The 20,518-nt window shown below is 48.5% G+C and overlaps 1 protein-coding gene across 10 annotated transcripts in view; it reads right to left on the minus strand.

Moving 5' to 3' along the window:
• CELF2 (CUGBP Elav-like family member 2) overlaps nt 1–20,518 on the minus strand; it is a 303,992-nt gene that overhangs the window by 148,586 nt on the left and 134,888 nt on the right. For 8 of the 10 annotated variants that reach the window (XM_032881610.1, XM_032881609.1, XM_032881611.1 and 5 more), the window contains exon 2: nt 1,185–1,381. In XM_032881610.1, the coding sequence (XP_032737501.1) occupies nt 1,185–1,381 (197 nt within the window). Of the gene's footprint in view, nt 1–1,184; nt 1,382–1,553; nt 1,731–3,303; nt 3,440–20,518 lie in introns of those variants that run through there. The other 2 variants (XM_032881618.1, XM_032881617.1) reach the window with 2 other exon arrangements.

A 20,518-nucleotide genomic window follows, 5' to 3' on the forward strand; every position in this document is an offset into this window, starting at 1 on the left:
ATAATTTCCTCCTCTCCCTTCACCTTGACAGTAGGAAGGAGGCTCAGAGAAAAAGTATGTGCCAATGTTCAGGCGTTCAAGTCAACCACAGGTACAAAGCCCAACCATGAGTTTGCAGGACCTCTCCTGAGAGGCAACAGAGAAATAAATTAATAGGGCAGACCCAATTTCCAAGGAGCAGAGAAAAATGAAGTGCAAGATCCACTCAGAAGACAGGGGAGCCCTGGGTTAGATAGCCCAAGACATCAAGAACAGAAAGAACAAAAATAAGAAAGCAAGGTTAGAACATCCGCTAAGATTGAACAGTAGCAAGCAGCAGAGAAGATGTTTTTTTAAATTTGCACAGAGCCTACAGAGGATGCCTCCAGTACACAGAAGCTTCCGCGCCATAAAGAGGTTTCTGATCTCTATTTTAATAACTGAAACCCCCTCTCCCCATCACCCTCGCCCTAAAATGGAGGCAGTAAAAACCACCAGACTGTACACTTGAAATTCACCACTGGCAAGGGCGTAAACCACACGCATTTCTGAAGGTGTGCTAACTATTTCAGGCCACTAGGGTGCTTCTTCCCGCCCGAAAAGGCACATTTCACTTAAGGATCCCCATCTAAGCCCCAAGAATTGATGCCCCTCTGAAAAAGTACACCCTTTCTTCCTTACACCAGTGGCACTGCACTAACTGTGCGGGAGGCATCTCAGGGTCCCCACAGGCTAAGGAAAAGTCCAGTGCGGTCGTAATTGCACCGGCAAGAACGGGGAGGCAGAGGGAGAAAGAGTTCGCTCCCGCAACGCCAGGCAGGGCAGCACGGCTCCTGGGAGAGGCAAGCACTCCGCCCGAGAGGAGCCTGCGCCGCCGAGGAAGTGACCTCGGGAGAGCAATCACGCGCCTGGACAGAGGCGCGGCCGCGCGCTCCCGCCACTCCTCCCTCCCGCGCGTCCCAGTCCCAGGCCGGCTCGGTCCACCTGTGCGGCGGGGCGGGGGCGCGGGGCCCGCGCGGGGAGGAGCCCGGCTGGCCGGAGCCCCGGGGCGGCGGCGGCTCCCCTCGTGGTCCTCCCTCCCTGGGGCGCTGGGCAGCCCCGCAGGGCCCGCCTGCCCCCCCACCCCTCCAGCCCCGGCACCCCGGCCGCGCGCCCCCCTCCACCCCACCCCGCGCCCACCCCCACCCCTCCCCAGCGGTCTGTACCTTTACTCTGGGGAGGGTTCTGACTCCGGTCCCGGAGGACGTTGATCTGGTAGACGGCTCCGTAAGGCTCAAAAAGTTCTTTCAGCTCCTTTTCCGACCAGGACCGGGGGATCTGTCCGACAAACATCTTAATGGCATCTGGGTCTGGTTGGTCTGAGTGATCCAAAGCGCCGTTCATCTTGTTGGCTGTGCCGTTACTGTCAAAAAGGGAACCGGGAGCCAGAGTTAGGGCTGCACGGTGAGGGACAGGAAGAAAAAAAAGGGGGGTGGGGGTGGGGGCGGGGAGGCGGAAGGAGGAGGAAGAGGAGCACGGGGCAAAGTGCCTAATGAGTCGGAGAAATTTGATGAACTAAAACAAAGCACAGGCACCATTAGGTTGCTCGGCGGCAGCAGCGGCTGCGGGCTCTCACTGCAGGCTGCGGTTCAGCATCGCCGCCCGAGCACAGGGCAGCGCCCCGCCGGCTGTCACCCGGGGCGTGGACATCTTGAAGCCCGGCTCGGGAGGCAGCTGCAAGTTAAGTGCAGGTCTCGCTCTGCAAGGCGGCCACCAACGCATCGGCAGCCTTATCAGCCCCACACTGGCTCTCGGTGCAAAGAAGGGGAGGGCAGGATTTCTGTTGGATTCTCCCCCTCCGCCCTCCTCCACCCCCACCCCGCGCCTTTTGGAGGGCTTTGGAAGAGAGGAGAGAGGTGGTAATAATAAAGTCACATGAAAAGAAAATGAAACACTTGGCAGTCCGTCAGATGACTAATGCAAGACGTTGGTGATGAATTTGCACAGTGCGCGAGGCATCCATGTGTGCATCAAATTAGGACGTTGTTGCTGCTCAGAATGGAAAGTGCTCCAGCAATGCGGCTCGGCGCAGCCCATTGGCTGCCCACGCTGGAGAAAAGGGCCGGGCAGGGAGGGGGCTCCCGTTTAAAAAGCACATTGTTTATGGGATCCAGGCACAAAGGGTTTAATTCAGAGAGGCAAAGGCGATCTCAGAAATGCCTGCTTTGTGCTGGAAAAAAAAAATGCAGCCCCAGAAAGTTGAGTTCCCACTAAAGGACACTGAATATTTCAAATCTTTCACACTCCATAAATTGCTCTCTGTATATCTGACTTCCAGATGTTGTACTTGAGTTCGAAACAATCACACGTTTGGGAGAGAAAAGAGGAAAATCTGCCTTTTCTTCTCCTGGCTTCAGTAAATATTTGGGGCTGATACAAAGAGCGAGACCATGGGCTTTTACATATCGGTCTTCTTTAATGCTGTTTTCCGAAACCGTCATTTGGAAGAGAGAACGCTCAGGTTTAGAGTTCTGCCGTTCTACTCAACGTCATGTAATATGATGACGAAGGCATTCATTTTTTTTTTTTTAACTTTGGATCCCTCCTATTTGAGCTGCAGTAAACAGTAAAGCAAAATCCGCTACCTCCTTCATCTCGCCCCTCACCCCCCACTCCTGAATGTACCCTAAACCCATCCATTCTGCCAACTGACAAGGCTGAATGCCCTATGGCTGAATGAGTGGCATTCACTGGCAGTACTGGGTTCCTGACTTTACATCCCATCCTGTGAAAATAAAATGGACCCAAGCAAGTACACGGCGGGCAGATACGGTAACTACGGAGCCACTTCCATGGCCACTGCCAGTCCCCAGCTCAGGAGGCAGAAAGGTCAAAAAGGGGCCACAGGGACTAAAACTTATTTCCGGGTAGCCTGGGGGAAATAATGAGAAGACGCTCAAGGATCTTAAGCGGGGTTCCTTATTAGGTTAAAGCCCACGATCAAAGACCACCAGAGTACCTTCCGTCCACGTGGACCTAGCTCGGGTCGCCCCAAGCTCCGGATAAAAAAAGACCCTGCGTGATGGCTAAAAGACAAACAAAAAGCCTGTGGAGAGGAGAAATCCTGAATTCAATTTAATCCTGAGAGGAAAATGACAGCAAATACTCTTCACTAGGTCCTGGCTCTGATTTCCACTTCTTCTGACCCCTCCCAGTTTACCACTTAATTTTTTTTTTTCTTAAATTCTTGAGATAAACAATCAGACTGTCTTAACTTGAAGCACTTTCGGAGCTTTTCTCTAATCAAACTTATTGTTATAAAAAATGTTCTGCCAAATAAAATACCGAGTGCAAAATAGAGTGCCTTCCACAATTTGGGTGCAGGGTGACGCTTGTTTGCGGTAGAGGATGATCGCTCGTCTTGTTCCCAGGCACCTCTATGTCTTCACAAATCGCCCTTGGAGGATTCAGTGAACTCTGTAACCCACTCCCCTCCCTCCCCCCCAGCTGACTCCCGCACAGTGTGGGCGGCAGAGCCCCACGCAGAACAGAATGTCGCGCTCACAGCTCACTGGGAGCAGAAAATGTGGCAAGATGTATTTCTGGGCCAGGAAGGGCTGTGGTTACCGCTGCCGACAGTCAGCGAGCCTGAAAAGCAGAAGGCACTGCCACAGGTCTCAGCTAAGGGGGAACGGAAGTTCCACAAATGGGGCTCTTGCATCTTGTCTGTACAGAGCATAGTTAATACAATGGAGGGGTTAGGGGACGGTACACCAGCCCTCACACCAGAACTTAGAGCAAGCATCCCGGTACTGCCTGCCCCACGGGGGCCTTTCTCCTTTCCTCAAGAAATACTCATGGGGGTGCCTAAAGGAAGGGAAGCTGATGAGGAGGCTGGCGCCTCACGCCTTTGCTCTTTCTGTGGGTGCCTATTTATAAACCTTCCCCATCAGCCATCCTGCAGAGATGCCTGCAGATCTCTGATCTGAGCGGGCTGTCAGGGCTCAGGGCATGGGCTCTGAATTCCGGGCCACCCCTTTGAACTGTGTCACTTCGGGCCTTAAACTCTTGGTCTATAAAATGGGAGTCACAGGGGCGCCTGGGTGGCTCAGTGGGTTAAGCCGCTGCCTTCGGCTCAGGTCATGATCTCAGGGTCCTGGGATCGAGCCCCGCATCGGGCTCTCTGCTCAGCGGGGAGCCTGCTTCCTCCTCTCTCTCTCTGCCTGCCTCTCTGCCTGCTTGTGATCTCTGTCTGTCAAATAACTAACTAACTAACTAACTAAATAAATGGGAGTGACAGGTGCCGTGTCACAGAGTCGGGTGTCTGATACGGAATGCAGCCCGGGAGAAAGGTCTGAGCAGTGTAGCTTCTCCTGCTGTTAAACTGCGTCTTTGCACTCGGAATGTGCTCGGCAATGACTGACCCTTTGCAAATCTTCTTCTCAGTCCTCAGGTTTTCACAGAGGAGACTCAAACGCAATTCATCCCCTAAACAACACTGCCCATCTTCCAGTGAGGGCTTACATGCCAGATGCTGCGGGAGGCGTTTTACCCTCATTTCTAATCCTTATAACAACCCGATGAGAAAGTATTATTTTCTAGATGCAATCATGGAAGAATTATGTTCCTTTTTTAAGATGACTGGCTTATATGCTATAGAAGGAGAATTCAAACCTAGGCCCAACGCGCTCTAAAGCACGAAACATCTCTAATCCATCATGTGGCCGAACACTGTGTCAGGTCTCCCTTGGGCTGTGAGGGAATGGCTCAGGGTAAATCCAAGAGAAGACAAGGCCAGGAGCAAATCCTGCTGGGTCCCTAGAATCACACTGCCAAATAAAAGGCACACTAAGAGAAACACACACACACACACACACACACACACACACACACACCTTTCTACTATCTATGGAAAGGAGGGGTCAATGCTGAACTTGACACTCCATCGAGCCTTTGTTAAAACACACATTTTTCTCAATAATCACATAACAACGTCTCCATCTCCACGGATTCCCTTCCTCTCTATCCCCACAGGGTAACATCAATGAGCACCTCTCACCCACACGGACACGTCATTTCCGAACTCCTTGCCATTTTGCAAAGAACCGTTCCAAAGATTATCGTTAAATGCTAAGTGCCTGACAATCCCTTAAGTAGTTCCAACGACGTCTATTTCTTACACAAACTACCGCAAAAGCACATCTTCTCAATCAAAAGCCTCTGTGCAGGACAGGCGGCCCGAACCCTCGCCGACCCCACATGGCTGACCCCCCACGCGAGATCCTAATGGTACCACAACAGACTGGTTCACTTTGCTCTGATGCAGGCAAGCTCCCCCTTCTTTGCACTCCCAGCTTTCTCCCTGGCTGATGCGTGTTTCTAGCAGAGACTTACTGACTTCTTCTGTCCTCAGGAGGCTGTGTGTGCTGACACTTCTAAGGAAGCCAGAAATGTGTCCACAGTTAGACCACTGGGGCTACCTGCCAGAGGCCACAGAGAACTCATGTGCTCTTCACAGAGGAATAATTATGGGAACAGAGACCCCCAGTCGCAGCAAGATCTTCTATTTACTAGACTCACCTCAGGCTTAGAAAATTGGACTGGCTCACTTCTCTTTGCACTCCCTAGCCATTTTTAGCACCTAGCCCGGTGCGGGAATCACATTCGAATGCAAATACTTACTGACAGCCTCCTCTTTGCCAGAACACTCGCCACGTACTTGACATACGGTATTGCAACAGCTCCACGGGGTGGCCTTATCATCCCTGTTTAGGAAATGACACCACTGAGAGGCATGGAGGTAAAGTGACTTTTCCAATGCCACGCCCCTAAGAACAGGTGTCTGCAGAATCTGGACACGTTAAGATGTTAAGGCCAATTGTCATCACTCACTATTCCATGAGCCGGGTTTCTGGAGGCTGAGGTTCCTGGAGGACTCAGGGGTCGCGTGCAGGCCTTCAACGAAAGCGCCTGTGTCTCTGCCGGCACCTCACCTCCAAGCTACAAGAGACTGAGCGCCAATGCCGCTCTTGGTTTTGGCGAGGAGCCAAACCTGAGGCTCCTCTAGGACAGATGCCATATGGAATCGGACCATGAGTTAGAGAGCACCAAGCCAGCGGGCACTGGTGGTATCAGTCTCCGAGCCAAGACGAAAATATAATGATGTTTGGGGATGAAAAAAATGAGTGCGCTTACTTTTTTGCTTTTAGCACAGGCACTGACCTACTTCCCTACTCCATTTTTGCATAAAGAAAACTAGATCAACAGAGGATATGCAAAATCTTCTGAGGTTCCTCTAAGCAGTCAAATGTTACCAAAATTATAATAATTGATTCAATATATAACTGTTATTAATTCCAGGGCAACAAGCTGTATAAGGCCAGGCGAACTGCAGGTTCCCTTTTGGAGTGTGGTAACAAAAGAACCAGTAGCTCCTTTCATCCCCTGGCCTGGAGAGCAACTTTCTGCATTCTATCTCCTTTAATCTATAGGAAAGGGAGAATAACAAACTTACAAAACGGGTATAAGAAATGGTAAGTGGCTAACTGTACTTATGTTAAAAAAAAAAAAAGACATAAAATGCCCCTTCAGAAGACATACCAACCCAAAATCAACACAGAAGGATGCCTGCCTTGCCTTGGAAAATTTTTGTATAAAGATAGCTCATCTCCCTGAAGGGTTATCAACAATCTTACTGTTCCTATCCTCTTCATCTATCTTATTTTTGTGTTTTAGAAGATCTTAGATCTGTGCTGCCCAATGCTGGGCAGTGATGGAAATGTTCTCGAACTACACAATCCAACATGGTAGCCACCAGTTACAAATGGGCTACTAGACCCCTGGAATGGGCTTAGAGCAACTGAGAAACAATTTTTAATTTTAATTTTAATTAAATACTTCAAGCTGCAAACATACTGCAAAAGACAAACAAAACTAGGAAGAGCTGAAATTCACTAAAACACGATTTCATCAGGAGGTTTCAGGAAAACAAGAATAAGGGGCCAGCAAAATACCGCCAGTGCTGGAGGCACCAGAGAGCAAGCGTGTGGGGTCGTGGACTGCATGGCCTGGGTTCTCAGCATGGCTCCGCCTTACATTCCCTGTGGGGTCCCAGGTAAACCCCTGTGGGGTCCCAGGTAAACCCCGTCACCCCTGTGTACCTTGGGTTCCCTACTGGCAGAACAAAGAGAGAGAATCATTCTCATCTGGCTCCTCATTTCTGTAAACCTGTGACTCTGCTTTGGGCCCAGGTGATGATGTATGGAGAAGATAATTTAGGTAATAAGACCAGCTGCCTCCGGCCTGAGGGGACTCCCCGTCTGTGTCGGATACAGTCCCCTGGGGCTCAGAGGTGACTAAGGCAGAGGCTAGGCAGTGACGAGGTGTCCCAACGCCATGCAGAGTGGCCTGTGGGCTCAGACGGACACGCTGATTGGCTGATGACTTGGGGCGGCTACCGGGGTGTCATCTCTCCCAATTTGTGCCACTTCGTCCCAATATCCCAACTGCAGTCCCAACATTTCAGTCAGATGACAGGACACTCTTTCAAAGGGCCTGGGCATGGTTTTTTTTTGTTTTTATTTTTTTAATATCACTTGTACTTAAGTAATAGCACATGGAGAAACAGGCTTTGTTTGCTGGTCAAAGGAAATTGTCCAAGACTGAGCTGCATAAGGCAAAGGCAGAAGGAAGCTGGCAAGGAGCCTGGTGCCTTCCAGCAGGCGTGGGCAACAGGAGGACGAGCATGAGATCCAGTACTGTGAACCATCTTCCACACTGTCCAGGGCATTGATGATTATTGAAAAACACAATTCTAGGGGCACCTGGGTGGCTCAGTTGGTTAAGTGACTGCTTTCGGCTCAGGTCATGATCCCAGGGTTCTGGGATCGAGCCCTACATCGGGCAACCTGCTCAGTGGAGAGCCTGCTTCTCCCTCTCCCTGCCCCTCTGCCTACTTAGGCTCTCTCTCTCTCTCTCTCTGTCAAATGAATAAATAAAATCTTAGAACAAACAAAAAAACAACACAATGCTCTCCACCATCCACTGGCAATGTGGTCCCCGGGGTTCGGCACCAGCCACGTCCCCCACTGCACCACGGGTGACCAGGCAGAGACCTGGACATGGCCTCGCTCAGAAGGCACAACCCTCTAATTCTAAACCTTCCACGGCCTCTCACTTTGGAGAAAGGAATTGCTTGTCATCTAACTTCAAGCCTAGGAATCGCGTGTCCTTTCGAAAATGTACCGTTTTGGAAAATGTCCACCTTCTGTGGCTGCCTTTCAACACGGCACCTTTGCCACCGGACTGACACTGCTACGGTTTAATGACAGTGGGATTCGGAGTCGCTTAATGGTTTGGGTAAATAGAACAGAATTCTCTGGATGTTTGCTGTCTCACCGATGAGAGGACGAAACCAATGACACTCCTGTATTCGCCTGGGAGGTAGTGTTACCGCGGGTCACCAAAGCTTTGCGAGCCCAGGCCATGCCAGTGACAGGATGGGGCCCCAAATCCCCGAGGCAAGACACCTGGAGGTCAGCTGCTGAACTCACAGAAGATGAACTAGAGCCAATTCTACCCTAAGTTGCTGAAGGAGGCAAGGTCCATCCGTGTGCGTTGATGGGGCGGAAAAACCCAGCTTACCAAGAACGTACGGGACATCGATACCGTTCCTGGGTGAATTTCACGAGGAAAGAGCGCACCCGTGATGGGCATCCTGCTGGATCTCGGGACCTAATGTTGCACTGTATTTGGAGGGAGGTCTGAAACCTATGCCCTTGTTCACCAGCGCGAAAGGGAACCCTGACTCGCAGGAAGTGACTCCTGCAGAGAAGGCCACACAGTACAGGCATCTGGACTCACCCAGGGAAAGGGAAACCTTATGACCTTATCCCAACTTGACTGCTAGTAAAAAGCAGATAGGTGGAAACCCCCCACAAAGCAGTAAGTCTGGGGGCATCCCGGGGTGTGTGCAGTCTGACGTACAAGCACCCTCTCTGGGAAAGCCGCGAGGTGTTGGCTCTGGGTGGCCTCTGCCCAGGGAACTCATTTCACTCGGTGATTTACCAGAAATAGTTCAGTGGACTTGAGAGCGGAGCAGAAGGCATTTGCATAGGGAGAGGTTTTTTAGATGAACTTTCAGAAATGGCAATAGGGAAATAATAGTCACAGAGAAGATTTAGATCAGGCTTCACATTTTCCAAGTCCTCGAGGAGCTCATATTAATTAATCCCCCCCCCACAAGGCTGAGGTCAGTATTGCTGACCCCACTTTGTAGATGGGAAGAGGGCGTGGGGGGCACCCCGACGCTGGGTACATGCCCCTCCTCAGTGCCCTCCCCATCTGATTTATCTCCCCATGGCTCAGTGCCGCAGAATTCACCTGTCTGCCGGCGCAAGTCACTGTAGGTGGTCCTTCTGGCTGATGGGGAAGAGGCTGGTTTGGCCCCTATCAAGTAAGGTAAAATGTGAATCATGAAATGAAGACAAATGTGGGGGGACTCCCCATACTGAGTGCGGATCTTTACCTAAGATGTCTCCCGCAGTCACCTGCTAGCAGCACATGATGACAATGAGGGACACACAGGGAGAGGGCAAACAACACTGACACTGGTGTCCCCAGGTCCTGGCCACCACGTTCCTTGAGGCATGTCACTCCTGCTGCTGGCCCTGGCTCAACTATTTTGCCAGGAGCTACTGATGCAAGAGGAAGCCAGCAGGGAGGCTGGCAACAGTCCCCACTCCCTGAAGACACACCGGTGGTGGAAGTGGACGGTTCTCCCTTGCAGGTTTCTGTCAAACCCACTCGGACTGGATTCTCCCCCCAAATCTTTCTTCCTTTCCCTCAGATGATGCAGTTACGGGACTTGCTTTAGGTCAGGCACAGTGCTAGATGTGAAGGAGAGATGAAAAGGAGGTCGCTGGTGCCCCAAAGCCACTCTCAGCCAATGAAAAGAGAGTGCACAACGTGAGACCCAATTACGAAGCGATAATGCCCAGAACAGAGGGACAGACAAGGGTCTGCCGTAAGCCGGCAACAAGTGACCGATGGGGCCATGGGGACCGGCACGTAGCGTTCTAAACACGCGTCGTTCCAGGGGTCAAAGCTTTCAGCGGCATACGAACAAATCAGAGGCAAAGGAAGAGGAGCTGTACCGTTTCAAAGAAAAAGGGGTTTCAAAGAAAAAAAGCTATCACTGGGGGCTGAGACCGACAGAGAGCAGCCCCAGCGCCCCTCCCTCCCAGGGAGCTTGCACTTGACACAGGGGACCGTGCCACGCTGGAGAGACCCAGGGCTGGGGCAGCCATCACTGCACTGCCTGACTCGAGAGGGGAGGCCCAGCCATGGCTCCCCACCTCCGCTCGCCATGCCAGAAAGCAGAGGCCCACGAGCATCCACGGCAGCCCCTGCACCCCTCCTGTGGCATCCAGCACTCCCCACGACATCCTGCGGAGGCCAGCTACCCTCGTGCTCCTGTGGTTTGCTACCCTGCGTGCAGCAGTCCCCTCCCTCCTGGGCCGCTCAACCCTCCTATCTGCTCTCCTATAGCCACGGCCAGCAGAAGGCTCTGGAACCACCACGAACTCACTTCCTTTCCTCCAGTTTGGCTTCACGTGTGACGTCCCTGTTTTTCCGAGTGCCTCCCACTGCCTCCTACCCTGTGCCAAATCTGAGACTAGGAATGTCTTACACAGAACACACACGTCATGCAGATCTCCTACCAGCCCAAGACTTCACCCATCTCTGACCGCTGAGCCTACGGAAACAGTAACTAGCAGAGCCCTCCTCGGGTACATGGTACGCCTCTGGAATTCTCCATGTGGGGGACGTCTTCCTCAATCATGAATCCAACAGGTATTTACACAATGGCCACAGTCCAGGCATTCCTCAAGGTTTGGAGAGAGGGCAATGAACAAGGTGAGGTTAAGACTACCTTTAAGGAGCTTATATCAACGGGTATGGGAGGGAGTGTAAGATGGCTAAACAGGGCAATCTTTCAAGAGATTAGAGAGGGGTCGTTCGTTTCAGTAGAGAAAAATGAAGGCCGGGACGGAGACATGGAGTGCCAGGTGGACGGGTGCGATTCTAAGTACGATGTTTAGCGAAGACCTCATTTGGAAGGCGAGCACGGGGCCTGCACAGTCTCAGTGTGGCCCTAACATATATATTCTGAATAATGAGATTTGATACAGCAAGAAGGCTTTGAAGTTGTAAAATTTAAGTCACAGATTACACAATTATAAAGAACCACAATTACAAAGGACCACGTTATCCCATTTGGCACTGTTTTATTGAATCTGAGGGTCGATACACCTATTACAAATGAGTTACTGAGTTATGCCTATTTTTCTCTAAATGCCCGCTGGGTCCACTTGCCCCAGCTCTGCCACTGTCCTAATTCTGGCCATTCTGGTGATAAAACCATTCAGGGAGGGGTGCCTGGGTGGCTCAGTCGTTAAGCGTCTACCTTCGGCTCAGGTCATGATCCCGGGGTCCTGGGATCGAGCCCCGCATCGGGCTCCCGGCTCGGCGGGAAGCCTGCTTCTCCCTCTCCCACTCCCCCAGCTTGTGTTCCCTCTCTCCCTGTCTCTCTCTCTGTGAAATAAATAAATAAATCCTTAAAAACTGACTGACAAACAAAAAACCATTCAGGGAGCTCTCCTACCTTGGATGAAAGGATGAAGATTTCACTGACCTCTGTGTTTGCCCTGTATTCAGAACTCTATCTACCTCTCTGTTAAATATTGATTATCAGTCCATTCATCTCGTTTTATCATTTATCAATGCCCAAATTGAATCTCAGGCTGGTCTTTCCTCAACCTGCATTTGGACTGCCTTCCTCAGTCATCAATGATGTATACTCAAGGAGCACAGGCTAAAATGAATGCCAGCCTGAGGGAGGCAGCCAGCAGTGTAAGGCTTGATATAAATGTGCTGGAGGTTAGACATGCCACTGTTTCCTTCCTCTGATCTGGAAAGTCTAAAGCTAACCATATACACACACACACACACACACACACACACACACAGACTAATCACATCATATGAATGATCGTTCAGATCACAGAACAGCATCCACTGGTGAGGGAAGATAAGTATTTCTGTAGAATAACAATTTGTTAGGTTCAGATGTATTTCTTTTTTGGGGTAATGCCTTCAAACTCCTACATTTGTGGGTTGTCGGCAAGAGAATTCAGGAAAAAAAGGACCTTAGAGCAGTCAAAACGTATGTCACCAAACTCTTCCCCTGATGTTTATTTCCTTTCAATTCTTTGGGGGAGCTTCTCAATCCATTCCTCAAAGATTCTCATGTTTTTTTTTTTTTTTAAAGATTTTATTTATTTATTTGACAGACAGAGATGACAAGCAGGCAGAGAGGCAGGCAGAGAGAGAGGAGGAAGCAGGTTCCCTGCTGAGCAGAGAGCCCGATGCCAGGCTCGATCCCAGGACCCTGGGATCATGACCTGAGCTGAAGGCAGAGGCTTTAACCCACTGAGCCACCCAGGCGCCCCAAAGATTCTCATGTTTTATGTTGATTTTTCACAGCCTTGATCACCGGCCTTTCAAACCTACAGGAGACCGCAGGTAGCAAAGGAGAGGGTTTGCCAATGGCGGCCCAGGGAGTGACCGCCTCTGGATGATTTCGAAGGCGCACAGCAGTGGAAAGCACATTCCGAGCTGGGGCTGACTTCTGTTCTCCACGAGTTCCCAAGGACAGCTGCGCAGCAGAATAGTGAACCTGTATGATAGCAATCCTGGCTCATCGAAGGAGCCATTTGATGCTCAATAACTCTGGGTGGGAAGGCAGGGAAATACAGAATCCATTGTTGAGAAGGGTTCCTTCAAAATGAGACAACAGAGAACCTGTGCCTTAAGGGATACGCTTTCCACTCAAGGGCAAACTTAGCTAATAAGGCCGACTCATGCCGCAGGGGCCCCAGGTATCTGAGACTTTTCTCTCTCATCCTAATACATGCTGTGCATCAATACTCAAGATCTGGGTACCATCTAATTTGCTGCCATTAAATGCAGTGGCTGATTTTTGCCAAGACACTTCAGCTTTTGGGGGGTTAATCTTCCTGAGTTGCCTGTTCTATTTTTACCAGTCTGTTATTGTGGTTCTTGTTGCATTTGGCTGGGACGAGTGAGGGAAGTGGGTGGGAATCTGGGGAGAGAGGAGTTGCTCCCTTTGGGGATTTTGTTTTTCTAAAGTAAATTATGTTTGTTCACTGATCAAGAAGTAAACTTTAATTCTTTCTCTTTAAGACGTCACAAAAGATGATGTTTGCGGTTGGAAAACCGGAGATTAAAAAGCCCATAATGGATGCCTGGGATACCATTCAAGGGACTAGTCATGAATTTTCTAGAAGCTTTCTGTCCGAGCATAAGAAAAGGAAACAAGAGGATCTATAGAGACTGCACAAAATTCCTAGATAGCAATCCAAAACGCTCGCCTCTCCCATAGTCTCCTTAAAGAAATTTGCAAAAGTAATGGAAAAACACTGCCAAGTCTGTAGCATTACTCAAGGAAGACTTCCAGAATTCCATGCACATCAGCTCCTCGGGTATGTTTCCCTATGATACGAACATGCCAGTTGGTCATGCTACAAAAGTACATATCAAAAGGAAAAGTCCAAATGCTAGTCCTCAAATTCCAACATCATGCCTTAAGATGAAATCAATACCAAATACCGCATTTCGATTCAGAAATCTATAAAACCCCCGCCCCCAGCATCTCATAAATTCCATTTAGCATCTTCAATCACCAATTAAAATAGGCTTTGACATTTAATTTGCTGATTTCTTTAGAAAACACCATCCGACTGAACCCCCTCAACAAATAAGAATAAAAGTAGGATTATGTGCTAAATTTTAATAGCTGTTATTCCAAGAGGCTGAATATTGTTCTATCAAAATTCCCCACAGTTGATTTCTTTTAAAGCCATTTCTTCATTTTTTGACACTACATCTGGCACAATGAATACAGATGATCATTTGTTTATGTATCTGTCTAACTGCCTTTCCCAAACACAGCCAGATGGAATCTTTCAGAATCAAATTAATTTCAGATTAATTCACTCTGGACCCACTCCAGTTTCATGACTCTTTGCTTAGAGGCATCAACCAAACTGATGGGAAGTCATGAACTCAAAAGAGCACAGGTTCCTCGATATCAACGGGGAGAAATAGTACAAGTCTGTGGTTGCTCCCTGTGCCCAGAAAGAAATCCATCCGGAGGCCTGGCCAACAGTTCACCGTGTCAGAGTCATCCAGGAAGAATTTCCTTGTGGATCCAAATAGGATCACGGTTAATTTTACATCCAACAGTCACAAGGGCTTGGGAGGAGTCCAGGGAAAATGAGCGACCTAATTGCTAACATCAGGACCCGCGCCGGTACGGTACCACTGGCCATATACGGAGTCCATTGTGGCACCCGTTGTGGCACACCCGCGAAGCGACAGAGTTAATCCCAAGCACCCAAGGTGAGTGTTCTCCCTCTCTAGCTGTGGCGACTTAAGGAACTAGACACAAATGTAACCAGGCTTTGCACGCTGTCAATCTCGATGGATGCCTTTATTACCGTACTTGTTTCAATTGCAATTTGGGTTTCCATGGAGACACAACAGTCAGCTCTAGAAAATTATAAGATAAATGTCAGGTGGTGATAACGGTGTTAATGAAGCTTCGGTGACAAGCAGCTCTGTGCTCCAAATAATAAGCTTATTTCTATTAGCATATGTATAACCTGTCAAAAAACCTGGGAGAGAGTATTAAGAATGCAATATCTATCTATCTGTATTTAAGAGGAGAGGGGACAGACCCCCCCCCCTTGGAGTGGCTTAAAATATGGTGGGTCAATCTGAAGAAGAAGAAGAAAAAAAAAAAAAGTAATGGCTGGTTTTGTGGGAAAATTAGGCACCGGTGACGGCTTCCAATGATGCTCTTGCTGACATGAGGCAAGGCCTTACTTCACCCACTAATGGATTGGATTTTTTTCTTATAAGGTGGTTAATCTCTGTTTCTGGAAGCTGAGAGCTCAGCTCATGAGGCCTGACCATGGCAGACGGCAACCGTCCGGGAAATAAATGCTAAAGCCAGCCTCGTGGTAATGGGGTCAAGGCCGCCCATCGCCTGCCTCTCTCTTCATTGTTGGCTAACAGTAACTGGCTCACTAGAATCCAGAATCTGACACCATCTTGGAGTAGTCTACCGTCAAACGTGTGCCACTGAAATTTTCTCCAGAAGAACCTGTCAGGTCCCCCAAACTGCCAGCTCTGCGTGTCTGCAAGCTAGATGCACTGGGAACATAAAGGCTCATGCTGTCGAACTGTGAAAACAGTGTAGGGCCAGGTCTTACGAAAAGTCCCTGCAGGAAAAAAGAAGATTCCCTTTGTTTGGAAAAGAGGATTCAGACACAGAACACATTTTTTATATTCTCTTTGTGAACATCCATGAAGATCCTACGTGAGAATTCTGCCACTTAAAGACAAAAGGAGCCCCCTCCCCCCCCGTAAGAGAAATTCTTCCCAATTCAATACTCTGTGACCTGGCCATAGGGCCCACCGTTTTTTCATTCCACCATATTTTTTTGTTTATTTAACAACTTTATTGAGTGCCAGGCACTGCGTTTCAAAACACAATGACGAGTAAAACAGTCACCATCCTTACTTTTCTCATTGCTTAGGGCCTGGTGCAACCAAACGTCTAAGGTTTTGAGCCAAGTATCGTAATATTTCTTTTCTCTCTTTCTTTCTTTCTTTCCTTCCTTTTTTTTTTTTTTTTTGTCCAATGTTTGGTCCCTTTTGAAGGGACTACATGACTACACTTTTTCTGGGGCAAAACAACTCCTTTTGCTACAAGTCTAGGTTGGGAACAGCGGAGTGCTCCAACCTCCCCTGTCTCTGTCTGGATTGCTTTAACAAAAATGCCATAAACTGGGTGGCTTAGAGACAACAAACAACTATTTTTTCCAATTCTGGAGGCTTTGAGTCCAGGACCCAGGCACTGGCAGATTCCGAGTGTGAGGAGACCCACTTCTTGCTTCACGGACAGCTGTCTTCTTGCTGTGTCCTCATGTAATGGAAAGGGTGAAGACACTCTCCTTTATAAGGGCACTAATCCTATTAGGAGGGTCCACCCTCATGACCTAATCACCCAAAGGCCCTTACATAAACCTCTGGATACCATCATCCTGGGCATTAGGTCCCACAAACGAATTCTGGGGAAGCAAACATTCAGTCCAAAGCACACTCATTACTACTGTCAACTCCTTTCCTCCCACTCCACTTTCCAGGAAGAAGACGGATGGTGTCAAACCCAAGGTTCTGGATGTCACTGGGCCTCGGTGCTAGGGCAGAAACGTGTGTGGCGCAGCTTTTGAAGAAGTTACAAGTTACTGCTTCCCCACGACGCTTTCTTCTCTTCAGAATGTTCCCTGTCACTCCATATGGCTACTGTATCACGTGCTGGGACTGCCTCCCACTCTAAGGGGTGGGCGCCTCTCCCAGCTTTGCAAGATCTAGCAAGACAGAGGGAGATCCAGGGGGAAGTGGAAACAGAATGGCTCAAACCTCACGCTCCAGTTTTGAGGAGAAAGCCTGCATTTCTTTTCCTAACAGCCGGTCCCTCCAGCCTTTCCTCCCTGCCTAAAATCCCAGTGAGGCTGTGAAGACTCAAGCTATGGTTTGGTCCATAAGAAAGTCTGGGCTTCCGTTTAGCAGAAGGTTTGGCTCACGGAACACAAAGATCTCTTGGCTCTCTTGTGACCAGGCTGGCTCTCCAGGGACAGGGGTCCCACCCATGCCACAGCTTGTCGCCACACATGCTGTCCCCTGCACGTGCGTTACGGTCCAGGTGCAGGTGTGATAAAGCCGACAGAAGACTCCAGAGTTCAAAACCCTCGCCACCTCACTCAGGAGGAAGGAATTAACATATCCTTCCCTCAGAGCAAAGTAAAACAACACAAAACAACCCAAAACCCAGCAACAACCAGCACGACGACAGCCTACGACATCATCGCACACTCCCAGACTCCTTGATTTCTCTTCTGGTTATGCCACCGAGGGAAAAAGGATGGGAGGAAAAATAACTCAGGAGCACATACAAATCCCACGACACTAGCGATGGGATTCTTTAGTAGGGCCAAAGGGGTCCTCTGAATCCAGGGAACACAACGGGAAAGTCATGAGGCTTAAGTTTAGCAACTGGACTTGAACTATGGGGCTTAGAGACTGAAACCCTTTCAGTTGTAAGTCAAGTAACAAGTAACGCAATACTATGTTACTAAAAACTGCCTGAAGCATCGTGGTCATGGAAACAGAAAGATTATAAACAGCACAACTCCGACCAGTCAGTTAAGTATCCTCAACCTCTCGGCTTCTGACCAGCACTCCTCATTCTCTTCTGCTCCTGTTCAAACTTCTCACAAACCATTCCACATCAGTCTTGAAAGGCTTTGGAGCAATCCCGTCTTGGGATGGAAAAGTCACCTGCGATGATTATTGTTGGTATTTTAAAATTATTGGAATAATTACTATTATCTTTAATAGCACCGCCACAAAGCATATTACAATAGTTCTTCAATTTTAAAATGACAGCTCCAAACTGGGGCAACCAAAATTACGATCACAATTTTCTAGAACTGACAGTATTTGCTAAATAGACTCCTTGAAGAGAAGGAGGTTATACGCGTGGGAAATAAATAGGAGATTACGGTTTAAGTGTGGCGGGGCTTAAACAGGGAGTTCAAAAGTGAAAGCAGAAGACAAATTGCTGCTTAGTTTTTTGTGTTTTTTTCTGTTTTGTTTTTGTTTTCTTCTTCTTGCTGCTTAATGTTGAGAGGTTTGACTACACTTCGGTGTCTCAGCCTTAAGGGACAGCAAGCAGGGGCCAGGTGCCCACCATGACCAGCAGAGCCTCACCCTCCGCTTTGAAAGGTGTCACAAAAAGCTTTCCAATTTTGTGTTTGTTTTTATAGATAATGATATCAGACGATCAAATCAAATACATCGAAGAGGTAGTTCCAAAACCGTAAGAGTCGTTAAAACTACTATGGAAGAAACCCTTCCATGACAACGTGGAACATAGATCATAAGTTCCTCTGGGACTTGGGGGTGACGGGGTTCGTGTTTCTCTGAAAATGGGACACACGACGGAAATAGCATTTTGGGCAGGAACTGTGCCAAGAGCATGATGATTTTAAGCCACGGACAGTTCGACACCTATGATCTTGTCTCTTTAGCTGCAGGTTTACTTTGAAAATCATGATCTGTTTGGTTTCCTCAAAGACGGATGGAGGGAAAGCAAAACCACCTGGAAAGATTCATGGCTTACATTACCGAAAACAGCAATGAAACAGAAATACTACTGAGGCTGAAACCCAAAAACTTATCAAGGACAGGATGATGCAGAACTTTTAAAAACAACGACCCAAATCACTATGAAAATGATTTTAATTCCCCTCCCAAGGTCATACGGCATCAATCCCACATTTCTCCTGGGATAGAGAACTGTGTGAGGTTTCCTGTGTCCACGGGATCATGAATATATTTAACAGCACAAAGGCGCTGGGATTTTGGAGATCAGCTTACTAGAGAGAGTACACCTAAATGGAGGCATGAATCCCTGAGGACAGGATGCATTTCTGCAGGGGGGAAAATCCAGGATGATAATTATGTACCTGCTGAAACTGTAGACGTGCTTTGAGATCAGCGTGTTTTTGAGGCTTGCACACAGAGGTTTCATTAGTGATCCCAAACATCAGGATCTCTGTGGATATCCTGGCAAGCTTCCACTTCGGCACACGGGGAGCAGGAGTGCAAAGCACAGAAAGATCTAGAAGTAACAGAACGCCAGATGTGTCCCGAAGCTGCACGCAGAAGGGCAAACCCTCCTGTTGACCTCAGACTCCACTCCTGGAAATCCCACCCCCTTTGGCAGGGAGGCTCCCAGTCGTGTGTATTGCATTTATGAAAGGGATTTGTTCTTTTGGGACTGTTTGCCTAGAGGACAGAAAACCTAAAGACCTTCGGCTTCTGCTGTGTGGAAAAGTCAAAACGCATCAGCTGGGGAAGGCGGGGATCTCCTTAATATGCACATTAATAATGTAGGTGTGGGAGGGGAGGCACTGGGCGTCAATCAGGAGAAGGTTCCCCTGGTTACTTGTGATAAATGGGTTCCGGCGAGGAGGCAGTTCACCTGTGAACCTGGCGTGATGAGATCTACCGAGGCCATTTTTAATTCACTAACTGGACATTATTGACAGGCTACCCGGGTTGTTGTGGGTTTGTTTTTAAGACAACAATCGATAATAAGGGCACCTTGCTTGGCTGACTGGAGGGAGATATGGCTCTTTTTTTTTCCCCCCCTTAATTAACAATAACATTCAAGACCCTGACAGAGAATAATGGTGAAATAAATTATGGAACCACTTACGTATGAAACCATACATTATTAAAACTACTCTAAATGGGTCCTTAATCTAAATAAAGATGGTCATTTTAGGAAGCCAAGCATCTCAAGAATTAGAAAGGACACAATGTTATTCTGACCCAAAATATAAAAGGTGTGTCCCTTTGCCAGCCGGCCAAAGTATCAATTGCCCTTGACTTTCATTATGATTCATGGATGTCTCTATGCTGCCTGAGTCTCGGCTTCAATTAGTCACAGCCCCGTATTTCTGTTGGCTAAAGACAGGAGAAAGAAGCCATCGGGCAAATTCACTTCCAATATTTACACTTTGCGTATCCCAAATGGTCAGCAAAAGCAGTTCTAAACAGTCTGCATGGTGTGAATGAGTGCAAGGACCACCTTTCACTTGGTCAGCTTTAAGACCAGGCATCCTAATGAATGCAGTAAAGGAAGGCGTAGGAACCCCTTATTAAACCAGGTCTTTGCCATATTGCAAATAAACAAGAATGTGGGGTTTTCTCGGGCAGCTTTGACGGTGCTAAGCTCTAGAACTCATTTAATGTAAATTTTGTTTTAACCTAACATATGCACACTATCCCTGAACATATGCACACTATCCCTGATGCCATCAGGGCAGCCGTCATTCTGATGGGCGGCTCTCCGTGGAGGAGAACGTTCTTTGCCGCCACTGAGACCGCTGCCCCTGCCGGGAGGAAGGAAATCTCCCTATGTGGGGAGCCTGGGCAAGGCTCTGCTTGGCCGTTTTACACACTTGCAGTCAGGTGTTCATAAAAATGAACTTTCAAGTGACACAGGAGCTTGCAAAGTACAGTCTACACCATGGAGAGGATTATGAGCAGAGCAATTTCCTCCCAGTACAAGCTGCCAACCTGACTGTATGGACCCCTGTAACTTACAGTCCACATTCAATCCAAGAGAAATCCACTTGCCTCACATCCATTGCCACGTGATTATGAAACACTGAGCTCAATCATTTTAATAGGCTTACTCTACTTAACAAAGACATCCTGGTTTGTATGCATGGGGGCCATGCTCAAAAAGGCTTATGGGGACAAGCTTTGCACAACCATTTTATTTTTTAATGACTACAGAAGCTCTTGGGGCTCATCATATTAAAGGAAACAAAAA

Source organism: Lontra canadensis, unplaced genomic scaffold, assembly GCF_010015895.1.
Source record: "Lontra canadensis isolate GAN:19392208 unplaced genomic scaffold, GSC_riverotter_1.0 scaffold76, whole genome shotgun sequence".
In the NCBI taxonomy this organism is placed as follows: Eukaryota; Metazoa; Chordata; class Mammalia; order Carnivora; family Mustelidae; genus Lontra; species Lontra canadensis.